The sequence below is a fragment of the Pituophis catenifer genome, unplaced genomic scaffold (genome assembly GCF_029215685.1).
Source record: "Pituophis catenifer annectens isolate HBS135680 unplaced genomic scaffold, rPitCat1.0.hap2 SCAF_1, whole genome shotgun sequence".
Classification (NCBI taxonomy): Eukaryota; Metazoa; Chordata; class Lepidosauria; order Squamata; family Colubridae; genus Pituophis; species Pituophis catenifer.
Window position 1 is genome coordinate 320,435,230 of NW_027256881.1, and position 15,515 is coordinate 320,450,744.

A 15,515-nucleotide genomic window follows, 5' to 3' on the forward strand; every position below is an offset into this window, starting at 1 on the left:
CTGATCTTGATTTAGAAGTGGCTTCTTGTCTGCGATATATGCACAAAGCTGTTCGACGTTGTAGTTCTTTTCTCATATGTAATCTGTGTGACGTACGTCATGTCGGTCTCATAGTGGTGCAGGCAGGCCGAGTTGCAGTAATGTTTTATTGATCATGGCCATACATTTGTCCTCAAGAATAATCACAGCCTTGTTGAAAATGTCCGGACCAAACGTAATTTCTAAAGTTGGATTTTCCCCCTCACCAGAGGGAGCCCCTTTGTGGAGAACTGTGAAGCCCTTACCATGGCAATTCCACTGTGCTGTATAGTAGAAACCATTTAAGGTACAACAGGCTGTATCTTAACAGAACACACACCCCAAGGGTTGTTAGGGGTGTCTTACAGTATTTCTTTCCAGAGAGTAAGTCATCTGTATACCAAGTTTGGTTGAAATTGCTCAAGGCGTTCCAGAGTTATGCTGGAACACACACACATATATACACAGAGAGAGAGAGAGAGCCATTTATATATAAATAAATAGATTCTTTCTACACACATGCTCTCCAAACAGTGTGCCAAACCATTTGGGTCACATCTTTGCACGTGCAAAATCATAGATTTGGTCTTAAACACTGCACTATTGTATTATTATTGTTTATTGTACTCATGCAGGGTGAAGATGTACAAATCCATCCGCTCCACTTCCAACCTTTTCATACTGAGTGAGGAGCTCTCAAGGACATTATAAGCAAGCTTAATTGTGATTATATAGTCAACTCAATGCATTTTGTTAGATGTTTGTAGCAATCCAACCAGCACACAAGTAAATAATTCAGCAGGATTCGTGTATATAAGAAACTTCTTTATATGCAGTAATATAAAACATGATGCATGTAAACAATACCCATGCAGCAGAAGCCATAACCAGAACTCAGAATCCAGAAGTACAGAATCAATATAATCACTGAAGCAATAATGCAAGGACAAACCAACTCTTTTATACATAAGTCAAGATTAACCACGCCCAGGCTCCAAACTGAGTCATCAAACAATCCCCATTGGCTGATCTGTTGCCATGTCTATTCCAATTCATGAACTCTTATACACTGACACTCCTCCCTTCATGACTGGAATAGACATAAAACCAAATAACTTAATATTCTTCCCATGGTGCCCTCCACCCAATGCCTTGCTCATTATATCTGCCAGATTGTCCTCTGAAGAACAGCGAAGCAAGCTAATTAATTTACATTTGATGTGAGTTACCATCACTAAGTGGGTCACCATCACTAAGTGGATCATTCCAAAAATTTGCATCAATTCTTTTTCAATTTTGCTCTGCAAAGCTAGCAGACCTGAAAATGACTATTCTTTTGCTCCCATCGCTTAAAGCGATAGTTCTTTGAGCCAGTCTCATAGCCTGTAAACCTGAGCTTTCTAGCCTTTGGTTGACCTTTTCTCCTGATTGCCTTTGGAATATGCACCCATGCACTGCTTCCAAAAATCCTTAAATGTGCCAGAGATGGCTTTCTCCCATATAGCACAGCATATGGAGTATCATTAATTGAGGAACTCCACAGCCTATTGATTAAATAATTAGCAGTCAACATGGCTTCACCCCAATATGACCTGCTCAGACCAGAATCCTCCAGCAGTGAGTCCTTCATTGTTTATAAGACACCATTCCATCTCTCAACCACGCCATTCTCAGTTGCTGTGTATGGATTTGTGTATCTGTGTTTTATTCCTAACTGTCCCAACAACTGTTGAAAACATGTTGACATGAATTCTGAACCTCTGTCAGTTTGCAGCTGACATACTTGTCATTTATATTTCCTTTCTGTCATGAGTGTTTTCAGGATTGCTGTGGCTACTCGACCAGTCACAAACAGTATGGTTTCAATCAAGCCATCTCCTGTTTGCAATTACCTGCAAGCCTTCCCCGCCCTAGTTAATTGCAGGTTAACTCCCCATATAAGCAAGGGCCTTTTCGCTTGCTACTCGGGCCTAAACGCTGTTTAGGCCTACATGCAGAGCTCCTGCTGGAAGCTGGATGCAGAGCTCAGTGCAACGTTACAGAAGGGAGGAGAACACAGATAAGGACTCCAGATGCTGTTTTAGAGATACTCCTACGGATGCTTGTCTTTTGCTGTTTGAAGCACGCAAGCCATCATCAGAACTGCTGCTGCTGGACATTCTTCCTCCCTTCAAGCTACGTTTGCTGATTGAAATTGTTTTTTCTTCAGGTGACTTTTTTAGCTGTGAAGTTTATGCTGCTGCCCTTCTACTACCTCGATGATGTATTGACACCGAAGCTGCTTATTGTCATGTTAACCTTTTTCTCTTGTGAACTGTTTCGGTATTGTGGAGAGGAATCTAGGGAGATAGCCTGGCTTCACATAACCAAGATAAGACTTTGTTACTAATGTGCTTTTTTAAAGACATAGTGCTTTTTAAATGTTTTAAAGTAAATTATATTTTTACACAAGACGCCTCTGTCAGATTTATTTCAGTCCTAGTGTGTTTGCTCATGAGCTGGTTCACAGTCCGGGGTACCCCTCAACCCCACTTCCTAACACTTTCTACGAAGCTTACCCATTGCTTAAATTTCTGTAGCAACTCTTATTTTACTCTTTAGTAAATAGCAGAACCGAAATCTGCTGTAGTCATCTACAATGACCAGTGCATACTTTGCTTCTCCCAAACTGGCTTGCATTGGCCCCACCAAATCTGCATGTACCAGCTCTAGAGCTCTTGTAGTCTGACTTGTGCTATTCTTGCTTACAGGAAATACCTTGGATTTTGATAATTTACATACTGCACAGTTCAAGTATGCCTTACACTTTTAAGTTTAACCCTTCTCCAAACTGTTGTATCTTTTGCAAAATTCTGAAGCATCTTTTGCAAAACTCTGAAGCTGGCATGGCCAAGCTTTCTGTACAAGAGATGAACACATGAATCAAGTTGTGCCACATTTCTAAATGTTTGGGTACATTGAACCTTTTGTCCCTGCAACACATAAAAATTATCCTGTTTTATGCCCTGTGCACATACATTCCCATTTCTCTTTATAAGACACTTCCCATTTACAAATGTGGTCTCAAACCTGGTTTGTCTAGAGACACTCAAAAATTATGCTCCATTTCAGGCACACATAATACGTTACTAAACTTTTCCTCCAGACATGGAATCAGCATACTGCCTTTTCCTGTGACTTTAGCCTTCTGGCCATTTGCTAAAGCTACTGCATTATCTCTAGCTGGATTCATTCTGAAAAACATTTTTGAATTATTAACTATTGTTTGACTAGCCCCACTGTCTATTAACTATTTGTCTCTGCTATTACAATAGTTAACTTTTGCAACAGCAGCTTGTACATCTGCTGTCTTTCTTCCTTGCAAACAGTCTTTCTTTAAATGAGTCTTATCACCACATATGAAACACCTCTGGTGTTGCTGTCCTGTTTCTTGCTTTTTAGAAAAACTTTGCTGGGCTTGAATCTGATCTCTGCAGACATCCTGTCTGTTGCTTTTCTCTCCCTGCTCCTTGGGCCCCCACCTCAAGAATTTTTCCACGTGGCTTTTTCTAAAATGGCGTTTGTTTTCTTCAGAAAGCAAATAGGCTTTAAAGGCTTCCATTCTTAAGTCCTGTTCTGGTTTGCACTCAAAAATGGCTGAAACAATATCCCACATTTCATCAAGACTATTTAACACCGAAAGCACCTTCTGAGATTCAGGAATCTTCATTCCACCCTGTTCCAACTCAATAAATAAAGTTTGCATTGGCAGCAAATGCTTCTCCACATTCTCTTGTGGTAACAGTCTGGTTCTGTACAATTGTCTCAATAGTTGCACAACATTGCATGCTGATACACTCACATGCACACTTAATTTCAGCTAAACCTCCTTTGCAGTTTGAATCAGCTACATTCAAGAATTGTTCATTTTCTAAACTTAAGATGATGTAGGCCAGTGCGTTATCATGCTGCCTTTGATCTGTTGCTGCTAATGGCCCCTGGGGTGAATTAATAACAATATCCCAGAGCTCCTTAGCCTTCAGGAAGCATTCCATTTCTGTACCCCAAATAATATAATTCTTCTGTCCCAATCGAGGCAGAGAGCTCTCCTTGAACTCTTCCTCAATGAAATACATGTCACTAATACTCCAAGATCCCTCTCACAGTTACTGCTATTAAGCCGGGCTTCACCTAGTCTATATGTGTACTTTTGGTTTTTCTTGCCTAAATGTAGGACTTTACTTTTCTCTACATTGAATTTCATTTTGCTGGATAGGGCCCAGTGTTCAAGTCTTCTAGGGTGTTAGTTATTCCTGCCAGCATAATATCTTCTGCAAATTTGGTAAATTCCCCTTCTATTCCCTCATCTAAATCATTTATGAAGATATTGAAGAGTATTGGGCCTAAAACAGAACCTTGTGGAACATCACTGCTTACTTCCCTCCATGGAGACTGAATACTTTGCAAAGGTGTTAAACTGGCGGCCCACGGACTGGATGCAGTCCAGTGGAGCTGGGGAGGCCACACCCATCCCAGCTCCACAAAGGCAAAAAAGATACCTCACGTGATGCGATCGAGTTTGACTCCAATGCTTTACAGTAACGATTTCTTTTCTTCTATCTTTACTAAAGACGAGAGAAAGAGAGAGTGATCTTAATGCCTAAGATTACTATTTACCTAAGAAATAAACATTTTTTTGAACTCACTTCCTTCTTAGTAAGTTGTAGGCATAGGCCTGTAGCAACTGGTGGCATGTAGCAGTACTTGAAGAGAAAGTACAAAGATTGAAGCTTCAACATAGAGGAGAGAATCTTGCAGACAACAATTACACTTATAATGAAGGTAAAGAAGATGAAACAGTCAGCACCTCTGAAACTCAAGAACAACTTTCAGATCCTTACAAAACAAAGCCTATAACTTCAGGGAAGGGGAAAAGAAAAAAAAATGCTGGAAAAGAGACCAGAAATCTCGAAAGGGCAGAGAGGATGCACCTGTACTCTTAAAAGAAGGCAAGAAGAATAATTCTTGTTGATGAAGAATAAAAATTGTTAATGATTTACTACTATAATTGTTGGTAGTGTCTGATTAAGTATGCTATCTTATAAGAGCACAGAATAAAAATATGGCAGAACTATTTTAAAGACTTAAAACATTAAATCTATTGAAAATTATAACTTCCTACTAATCCATCTAAGGACAAAGGATAAGGTCAAAAGTAACTATAACCATCTATGATTACTGATAGAGTATTGAAGTTCTAGGAAAGAAACTTAAAAACAGAGGGATTCAGGTGGTATTCTCATCCATCTTCTTATCTATGAGAGAAAATTGGAAAAGGATAGAAGAATACCTGGTTTCAGAAATGGTACTGATTGTCAAGATCTCAATTCTGCGGCCACGGTCTGGATGATGGATTGCTGGCATAAGAGTGGTTGTACTTCACAAGAAATAGTAAACAATGTGATCCAATGAAGTACAGTAACCTCAATACAGAGGACTTCAAATTGTTTTCTATGGGTATTGGAGATAAAAATACTGCAATACAGACAATCGCTGTAAAACAGGGATGTCAAACTGGCAGCCCACGAGCCAAATGCATCACGCACAGGCAGGGTGGATTTGATTTAAATCTAGTTGATTTAAATCACAATTTAAATCATGATTTAAATCACTAGTAAAAAGGCTTGATTTAAATCAACTCGATTTAAATCATAATTTTTAAAGAGCAACTGTCATCTCTGCTACTCCTTTGACCCACTGTTGACTCACGGATAGTCCCAGTGTTGCAGAATATACAGCCTCATGCTACATAACTAAGCTCCATTTCATGCTGAATAAACTAAATTATTTATGTATCTTAAATAGAAAACTATCTTACGATAGATTTTTACCTCAAAAGTTTTTTATTAAAATAAATCCGATTTAAATAAAAAAAATCCGATTTAAATCAAAAAAATCTGATTTTTTTGATTTTTTAAAAAAAACCATTGATTTTTATCCACCCTGCACACAGGCCACGCCCACCCCAGCTCTGCAAATGGGGGAAACGTTGCAAAAGTCACATGATGGCAACATGATGCAGTGAGTTTGACATCCGTGCTGTAGAAAGAAATGGGAGTATAATCCTGTAATGGAGACTATTAAACCATTAATTAAATTTAAAAAAAACCAGGAAAAACACTTATTAAATTTGTTGCCTTCATTTCTATATGATAAACAAGATAAACATGAAATCATGACAGATAGACAAACAGGATTTAACAGGTATAAAATAGAACTAGTGTGATTGCTCCAATTATTGGAACACAGCAACTAAAGGATTAAATCTGTAAAACAGCAACAGATGTAATAGGAAGGGAGGAAAAATTGCTTGTATAATATAATATTATTTTTATTATTTTGTATGTTAAACATAATCAAACATACACAGAAATCCAAGTAAAAACCTTGGTAGCACTATACCAAGAATCTAGGTTAAAAATGTTAACAAATGGAAACTAGCACTGTCCCTAGTATCTACCAACAATCAGCAACCATTGATATGGACACTTCTAAAGGCAAATTATAGATCTTTAATCACTTGTTGGGAAGCAACATCCTGCTGAGCATGGTACTTCCAGGAAATTTTTGATTTGTCTTGCTGATACTTTTTTTCAGAGTGAAGAAATGCAGAAGACTGGTTTTAAGGAAAATTTAAGCTGCAACATTTTTAAAAATATTTTCAGCACACTAAACAATTTAGATGAGACTGCATGGCAGGAGGAGCTAGTGAGAAAAGGAGTTTATGATGAGTTGGAATTGCCAAAAAGAAGATATTAAAAGGACCAAAATAAAGAATTCCAACAAGGAGAAAAAAATTGAAGAAAGCTGCACAACGAATGGGATTGCACAAAAAGTTTAGAGGAGTTATGAAAACAAAAGGATACACATAGGCACTAAAAGCAAATCACTAAGGAATAAAAGAGATAGTAGGCCAGAATTATAAAGATGATGTCAGAAAAAAACTAATGCATACGATGTAATTATATTGCTCAATAAGAAAAACAAAAAAGGGCTTCTTTAGGTATGATCAAAAGCAAAGGAAAAGAAATGAATCAATATAGCAGATGCTCAATCAGGATTTTAAAAATGCAGGCAGAAGCAAGAAAAAACTATTCAATTCCTATGTTAGGTCAGTCTTTTCTGATGAAAGAATGTTTGTTCCAACAGGCAATTGTGCCAAGCAAAACAAAAGGAGAAAACTGAAGCTTTAGACGGACAGAAATATACTCAGGGAATATCTATTTATTTTCAATGTGTTTAAATTTTCAGACCCAGATTATTCATATCTCAGGATACTAAAGGAACTTGCTGAGGACCTGGCCAAGCCTTTAGGTATTATCTTTAGAGGATGAAGCTGGAGTGACAGAAGGACAACTTAATCTTATCCTTGCCTCCCTCCTCAAAAAACAATTTCAAAGCCAAAGTTTTCAGATAACATCATGACCCAGCTGATTTATAAATACCATGAAAACAATACAGAGATAACCAGAATATGCAATAATTTTGCCAACTAACTATCTCATTTCTTGAACTTCCTTAGTAAGTTATGTAAAGGCTGTGAAAATGTGGACATTTGTGTCTCAAGTGAGACTTTTTGGGTTGATTTGTTTAATAATACATTATTTTGTTTTCTTGGCTGTCCACAGTATTCTCAGGAGTATTCTCCAACAAAGTTGAAAAGTGTCAATACTCTTTCCTGGTTCTTCAAATTTCAACTCTCACTTCTTATTTCTTGTCTGCTTGTTTTTTTACTATTAATAGTTTACCTTCACAGGCAGAAACTACCTACAGTATCTCTTTGATTGTCAATTATAAGACAGGTTGCATTAGCTTGGTCATTAGCCTGGTCTAAGGCTATTGTCATTAATTAGGTCATCTTTATATTAATTTTATTCCCTTTTTAAAAAAAAAACAATGCTCTTTGACTTTTCTTACTAGAGTTTTCAGATACTATGCATTTTCAGCTATTAGGGTACTATAATCAGCATAATGCAGATTGATTTTTCTTCCTCCAGTTTTAAATCATGCTTGTATGTTCTTTCAATCCAGTTTCTCTTTATATTCAGCATATAGAATGATTAAATAAGGGGAAAGTATGCAGTCATCTCATTTCTCTGCCAACCTGGAGCCAGTCTGTTTTATCATAGTGATCAAGTCCATAGTGGGGCTTCCTGACCTATATATAGATTTCTCATGAAGACTATTAGATGTTGTGGAATTCTCATTTTTATAATCACATTCCATAGTTTGATCTTATTGAAAAGCCTTTCTATGATCAATGAAGCACTGATTTAAGTTCACCTTCTAATACAAGGTTTATGTTGAGTATAAATAAGATAAACTATAAAATACTAAGGTGTAAAATGCTCTGTACTGGCAGATTAGGATCACCCTGAGACTAAACTGAAAAACTGAGCATGAAACATGAGTTAGAAGTTACAATCAGACTGGAAATCATTGCTCATAATTGATGATACAAGACCAACTTGGAAGAGAGGTATTCTTTAATACATAAATATGTGCAACCACCATAATTCTATTAATTAGTTGGATAAAATGGATGGAATGTTTATCTAATCTGCTATTCACATAAAATAATCAATACCTTAGAAAAAAACCCTAAAATTCTAAACAATCTTGTTATATTAAGGAAAGGTTGAAAAAAAAAACATAAAACAGAAGCAAATGCAAAATTCCTGACTTTGGAAACAGAAACACTGGTCTTGAATGAAAAAAAGACCTTGGAATTATACTTGATCACAAACTGAATGTGAGTCAGCAGTTTGATGGGCTATAGAAAAAAAGCAAAAGCAATTTAGGATGAATAAAAAGCAAAGCATAGTTTCCAAATCAGAAATGATTGTTCCACTTAATTCTGCATTAGTCAGGCCACAACTTGAACATTTTGTCAGGTGTGGGGCTTTAAAAGCAATTCAGAAACATTGGAACAGCTTCAAAGAAGGGCAAGAACCATCAGGAAACTGAAAGCTTATGAAGAAAATTTGAAAACCCTTGGCCTGGTCTAAAGAAGAGGAAGGACACAACAGCAATTTTCTTGTATTTAAAAGGCTATCAAATACAAGAGAGCAAGATTTTTTTTTCTGTCTTCCAAAAAACGCAAGAGATATTGTAGAATAATTGTCTTAAGTTACAGGAAAGCAGAAAGTAGGAATTCTTACTAATATTAGAAATAATGTAGGATAAAAATTGTAGGAATTATTGAAAAAGGTCATGAGCTTATCTTTGATACAAGTGTTCATCTACAGTATCAGGAATATGTTAATATGAATTCCTGCAGTTAGCTGCCATTTAGACTTAATAGACTAAATAAGATGCATTAACTCTTAAGATTTTATAACTAATTCAAAACTAATTTTCAATGCTGAGGTGTCACATTTTAGCCAAAAAATGAAAATCGATTGAAGAATATCTCTGGGCAGACCCAATTCAAGACACTTCTAAATAAATACTCATGTAATGTATTCTAGATTTTCCTTTAATAGCCAGCCTATTGCCTCCTGGATAGAGTAGTAAAAGTTCTAACATGATTAATTAGTACTTAATAGGATGCCATTTCTTAAAACGTAGGTTTCTGTTCAATTTAAATTTTAACTTTCTGTTTTAATCTTGTTCACTGCCAGAGTTTATTGTGGTAGATGGGCAGCTATACAAATTTATGAAATAAGTAAATAAATCACTGTGACCATGGCCACTGGTTAGGTATGTCCTCCATAAAGTTATTGATTCAATTAATCCAACTATTATTATGGAATCATATTGCACAGTGAGTAGTATTATTCCATTTTTAAGACTGCTCACCCATCCAACAAATCTGAATGGTTTTACAAAGATTAAAACAGCAGATAAAGAAAATATCACACAATAAAAGCAACCATATCAAGGACAAAAACAGGCTTAAAGCATACAGTATTAGTGGGCTCATAAACTATCATAGTCCAATGCCAATTGAACAAGTCAGGTCTTTATCATAAAAGGACAAGCTTAGTTCCATATACGAGGGGGCTTTTAAAGAGGGCAAGTGCAGCAACAAAGAAAGTATGCCTCTTAAGTTTCTAAGGTAACAATTTTTACTAATAAAATTTGATGAATCAGATCAATAGAGTTGGTGAGAGCTAATTCTATATATTAATATACATTACAATAAATTATTTTCTTTGTATCTTTTGAATTATCTTTGAATTAGGTAGCTTCATATTCTAATACTAGAGAAAAAAAGCTTATCTATAAATAACTACATATTCTTAGGAATCTCAAAATATATCTAAATGTTTTGGTTTTTTTTTACAATGACCATAATACAAAAGGATATGAATACCTTAATGTGAGGGATCCTTGGAGCTCTCTGAGCTTGGTTGTTTTCTTGTAGAGGTTTCATTACCCAAACTCGATAACATCATCAGAGCACTATTCTTGAAACCCAGTTTGCATAATGAAAACTGTGCAAGAAAACAACCAAGCTCAGAGAGCTCCAAGGATTCCTAATTTCAACCTGAGCTATTCTCCTTTATCAATACCTTAATGTGTACTCAAGGAGATATTGACTTCTGGGCTCGTGTTTTCAGAAAGAGCATTTCTTCTTTAGTCCTAAACCAGGAGAGTCACTGGCATATACCATAAATTTAATTAAAAATATAAATTGAAACATTTGTTATCAGATGAACTTTGGCTGCCATCTTTCTTTATCATTTGTTATTCCATATTCAACAGTCAGACAATAATACATGAATAATTCTGCTATTCTAGCTTGCTCTCATTATGTCCAAACAAGCAGATTTAATGGATTGTGTCTGAAAAATTCCATTATGTCCAGCATGCAAGAGTCTACCTTTCTTTTGGGATGGGCTTTTACATAGGTTTCAGACTGGTTTCAATGATACTTTTTTACTTTTTAAAAAGCGTAAACCAAATAAACCTCCTTTAAGTAATCATCAATGTTTACCCAACTTCAAGTTTCATAAACAGCTCTCCCTAATAATGACAGGTTGCAGCCCTTTTGTGTACACTATTCCTTTACTGAACACACTATGAGGGTGAGAAAATTGCAAAGTAATCCTCAATTTATGACCAATCATTTAGCAACTGTACAGTGGCACGGAAAAAATGACTAGTCCTCACACTTAAAAGGTGTCCCCTTTTAAATCACATCATCAAAATTCATGCACTTGGTAAGCAATATGTATTTACAACAGCCACAGCATCACCATATACAATCTTCCCAAGGGGCTTTCCACAAGCAAAGTCAATGGGACAATCCAAATTCACTTAACAACCCTGTGATTTGCTTACTAACTGCAGCAAAAATAGTTGTAAAATCAGGCACACTTGTGTGAAAATGAAGTTAAAACAGAAGTTCTGGTCCCAATTGTAGTCATAAGTGAGGACTACTTGTATACTATTCCAGAGATTCCAGAGGAGTTAATAAGGTTGCATAAGTAAATATAGCTTTAAAAGCCCCTAAGATGTCTTTTTTTGAAGTAAAAATTCCAATTTAGATCTCAACCTAATCAGTTGCTGCTGCAAAATTTCACCCAAGTTCATCAGTCAAAATAAAATCGGACCTTGATGATCTCTCAGCAAAAGTATCTGCCAGCAGCACCACTGTTATAGTGGGCCAAAAATATATATTTTGCATTTAAGACATAACTGTAGTGTGAAATCCTTTTCCTAATCTGAAGCCATAGAGGGCTAAAGGGGATGTAAAAACAATCCAATTTTCTATTTTTAAAACTGTACATCATAAAAACTGCATCCCTCTCTCTGGATCATATTTGCAGCTGATACAGCTTTGCTGAAAACAATAGTGCTGCATCTGCTATTGCTGGCAGGGTGTTTGACCTTCAAGGGATATAGCTGAAGTACATTTTTTCCTTTCTCAAAGTATGGCAGGCATGCTTACACTCAAGAAAAGATTAATATATGCAGGAAAGCTCCTTTTGAAGACACACACACACCATTTGTCAAGCAAATAAGAGGCATCCCTACAGCGATGCATTTAACACCAATCTCTCTACGTCTAAAATAGCAGACAAAACACATTTATTTCACCCAATCTTTACCTGTTCATCTTTATAGCACTGGATTTAAAATGCTTTTGTATTTTTTGTACTTTGCATTTGAAGATATTTATCTTCAATACCTTTAATATTCAGTTGGACTGAAAAACAAAGTACAAATTGGCTGAATAAATAAGTAAGCAAGCAATCAAGGAAGAGTAAAACTTACCACCCTCAGAAATTATAGCAGTCCCTGATGGAGAAATTTACTTTTACTTTATCTAGCCTAGCAATATTTATTGGCAACAATAGTCCAGGAATCAGGCAGAGATCTTCCTAATCATTTACTCCTTGATCCTTTTAGATAAAAGCAGGAAGAATCAAATTTGAGTCTTTCTATATAACAGCATGTCTACCAATGACCTATGATTCCTCCTTGCAGAGTAACCTCCCAGGTCTAAGAGCAATTAGCTCACCAATGAACTATTGTCTTTGTAATAAACCCTAAACATAAGCAACTGAAATTATTTAGCCTTGTCAACCACTTTATTCCTCTGTTGTTGTTTTTCCTTTTATTACTCCTATTCCTTGGAACAGGAACCTGTCCTTCTGCATTTGTAAAATATTATGTAGACACTACATAAATAAAAGCAAAAACAATCACTGTAGAATCTTAGTAGAGAGCAGAATTTCTCACTTCAATAATAACTTCATACATGCATGCATTCAACATCATAAAAACCTTTAACTGATTTATTAATTTCCCTCTATTCAGGTTATGTGTTTCAAAAATATGGATTCACCACAAGTTAGTGGCAAAGAGATACAGAATAGAAAAATTTTAACAGCTCATGTCATATTTTCAAAATTACATTTTGAAAATTATTGCAACAGTTTTTAATATAATAAAAAGGATAAACAAGCTTGAAAACAGCCTTATATTAGCTTCTGAGAAAGAACAAAGTTTTTTTCAGTTAATAAATCTGACAGTGGATGCAAAAGGAACCCTCCTAGAGTAACAATCAGAGTGAAGAAACATAGAAGATATTCTGCACTTCTGGAACCCAGAAAGAGTTTTCAGGCCCTGACAATTCTGAATCTAAGAGATAAAAAGGAGGGATGCAGAATAGGAGACAAATAGATCCCTAAAGGGAAAGAATATGAAATTATACTCCATCATAATGTGGACAGACATGATCGTTAGTAACATATTACTATCTAGAAATGAAATAAATGTTTACTGATGAAACTCATCAGGTCATGGACTGTGGTATTTGCTGGGAGCAAAGGCTCAAGAATGTAACAATACAACATTCAAGGCTTATCACTGGATGAGTTCAAGTAGAGGCTGGACAGCCATTTATCTGGGATGCTATAATTTGGCATATTTGATTGTAATAAACATTGACTTGACTTTATACAAATTTCAGAAAAATAAATGCAATCCTTCATATAAACCACATTTACACACCATTCAAGAGAAAATACAAAAAATTAAAAAGAAAACAAAAGGGTCAGAACATATCTGAGTCACGGTGGCGCAGTGGTTAGAGTGCAGTACTGCAGGCTACTTCTGCTGATCACCGGTTGCCAGCAGTTTGGCAAATTAAATCTCACCAGGCTCAAGGTTGACCATCCTTCCGAGGTTGGTAAAATGAGGACCCAGATTGTTGGGGGAAATATGCCGACTTGTAAACCGCTTAGAGAGGGGTGTAAAGCACTATGAAGCGGTATATAAATCTAAGTGCTATTGCTATAGGCTCCCTAGCAATCAATACTCAGAAAGCAAGGATTAATACAAGACAAGCAGTAAAACAGAGTACAATATCCTAATCAAGGATCTACCAAGGAGAAAAACACACCTCCATCAACAAGGCAGGGCAAGCTACTGTATATAAACAGGCAGCAAATCCCATGCTCACTAGCACTGATGATGTTACCTGATCAAATAATGTAATATCTGTAAGTAGCAAGCAACTAACCAACCTCAGAAAGCACTAAGGACTCCACAACCAATGTTTCTTTCAAATCCAGTAGGCAACAAAAAGTATTTGTCACCTATTAGAAATTATCTACCAGCGACTATCTTCAGCCACACGTTTCTTTGGATTCAAATGATGCCTACATAAAAATAGTAGCACTCTGGAAAGTGAGCGTTTTGCTAAAGAAACCATAAACATTCTTCAGAGTAGATTGAAGAGAAGCCCAGTAAAAACATGATTATGTTCAGCTGTTTGGTACAACATGCAGCTACACTTACAATTTATACACCAACAAAAAAATGAATATAGTCAGGTTGGCCTTAAACAAAACACAAACTTCTCACCATCACAATAATAAATGTACTTAATATCAGGAGAACTTTCGATATTTTTTATTGCATAGAGATCCTCTGAAATCTTCTGAATTGTTTAAAACTCATCTAGGGCTTAGGACCTGATCTCCTAGCATGTAAACAAGGGTACCTTTAAACACCTGCAAACTGCATTTTTCTCACTGCAGCCTATCTCCATTATCTCTAGGTAATAAAGTAGGTGCTCAGCCTGTAACTTCTAGAGCAGTGGTTCCCAACCTTTTTTTGGCCATGCCCCACCTAAGCATCTCTAAAATCCTGATATTCCCCCCCCCCCACACACACACACACATATAATTCTTACTTTACTCAAAAAGTGAACTCTACTCACGCAGAGGAAGCCTAAATGGCCATTAACTTGGTTTAAACAAGGTTCAAATTGCCCCCATTAAAAATCAAATTGCCCCCCTGTGTGGCATTGGGAACCACTGTTCTAGGGCTATGTTAGCTTTTGAAACGGGCTTTCCCATCCTCAGTTTCTGCTGAGACTCGGGGCGTCAAGCCCCAACAGCGAAGCCTCCTGCCTTTCTCCCACCGCTCCTCTGCAAGCCAGAGACACTTACAGCGTGTGTCCGCAAATGTTGACCATCAGCTTGAGGGAAGGGTTCCTGTATTTGGTGGTCTTGCACCGGGGACAACCTTGGTCGTCCATGGTGACAACCTTTCGACTAAATTTGCCGCCGGAGCCGCTACCACCCTCATTCCAGGAACACGGCGTCCGTCCTTTAAAAGCGGCCGTCTGGCTCTCCGGCGAGGGAAGAATCGTTCCGCTGTGCAACAGGGAAAAACGTCTTACGCCCTTTGCTTAATTACTAATTACTTTGCGTGTGCTTTGAAAAAGGGGAGCGGGTGAAAAGCGGGGAGGGCAGAATTGAAGCGAATTTCTTCAGGAGGTATTTAAGCGCAATGTGAAACACTGTTATCCGTGCTTACTCGGAAGTAAGTTCTATTCATCCGGTGGATTTATTTCATTTTTAAAAAATAGCTTCAACGCTTACAAAAACTAGAGCTAACATCAATTCAGACGAGACGATTCCTTTCCCGTGGGGCTTGCAGGAACTACTAGAGGCAGCAGCCGCAACAGCAATAGGAAAGCCATAAAATAACAG

At 36.8% G+C, this 15,515-nt stretch overlaps 1 protein-coding gene across 1 annotated transcript in view; it reads right to left on the reverse strand.

The window, feature by feature from the left end:
• The window catches only part of MNAT1 (MNAT1 component of CDK activating kinase), a 136,544-nt gene extending 121,450 nt beyond the window's left edge, over window positions 1-15,094 (reverse strand). Inside the window, exon 1 of the mRNA XM_070931620.1 lies at window positions 14,970-15,094. Within this exon, the coding sequence (XP_070787721.1) occupies window positions 14,970-15,058 (89 nt within the window). The 5' untranslated portion in view covers window positions 15,059-15,094. The remainder of the gene's footprint in view (window positions 1-14,969) is intronic.
• Window positions 15,095-15,515: the final 421 nt, after the last annotated feature.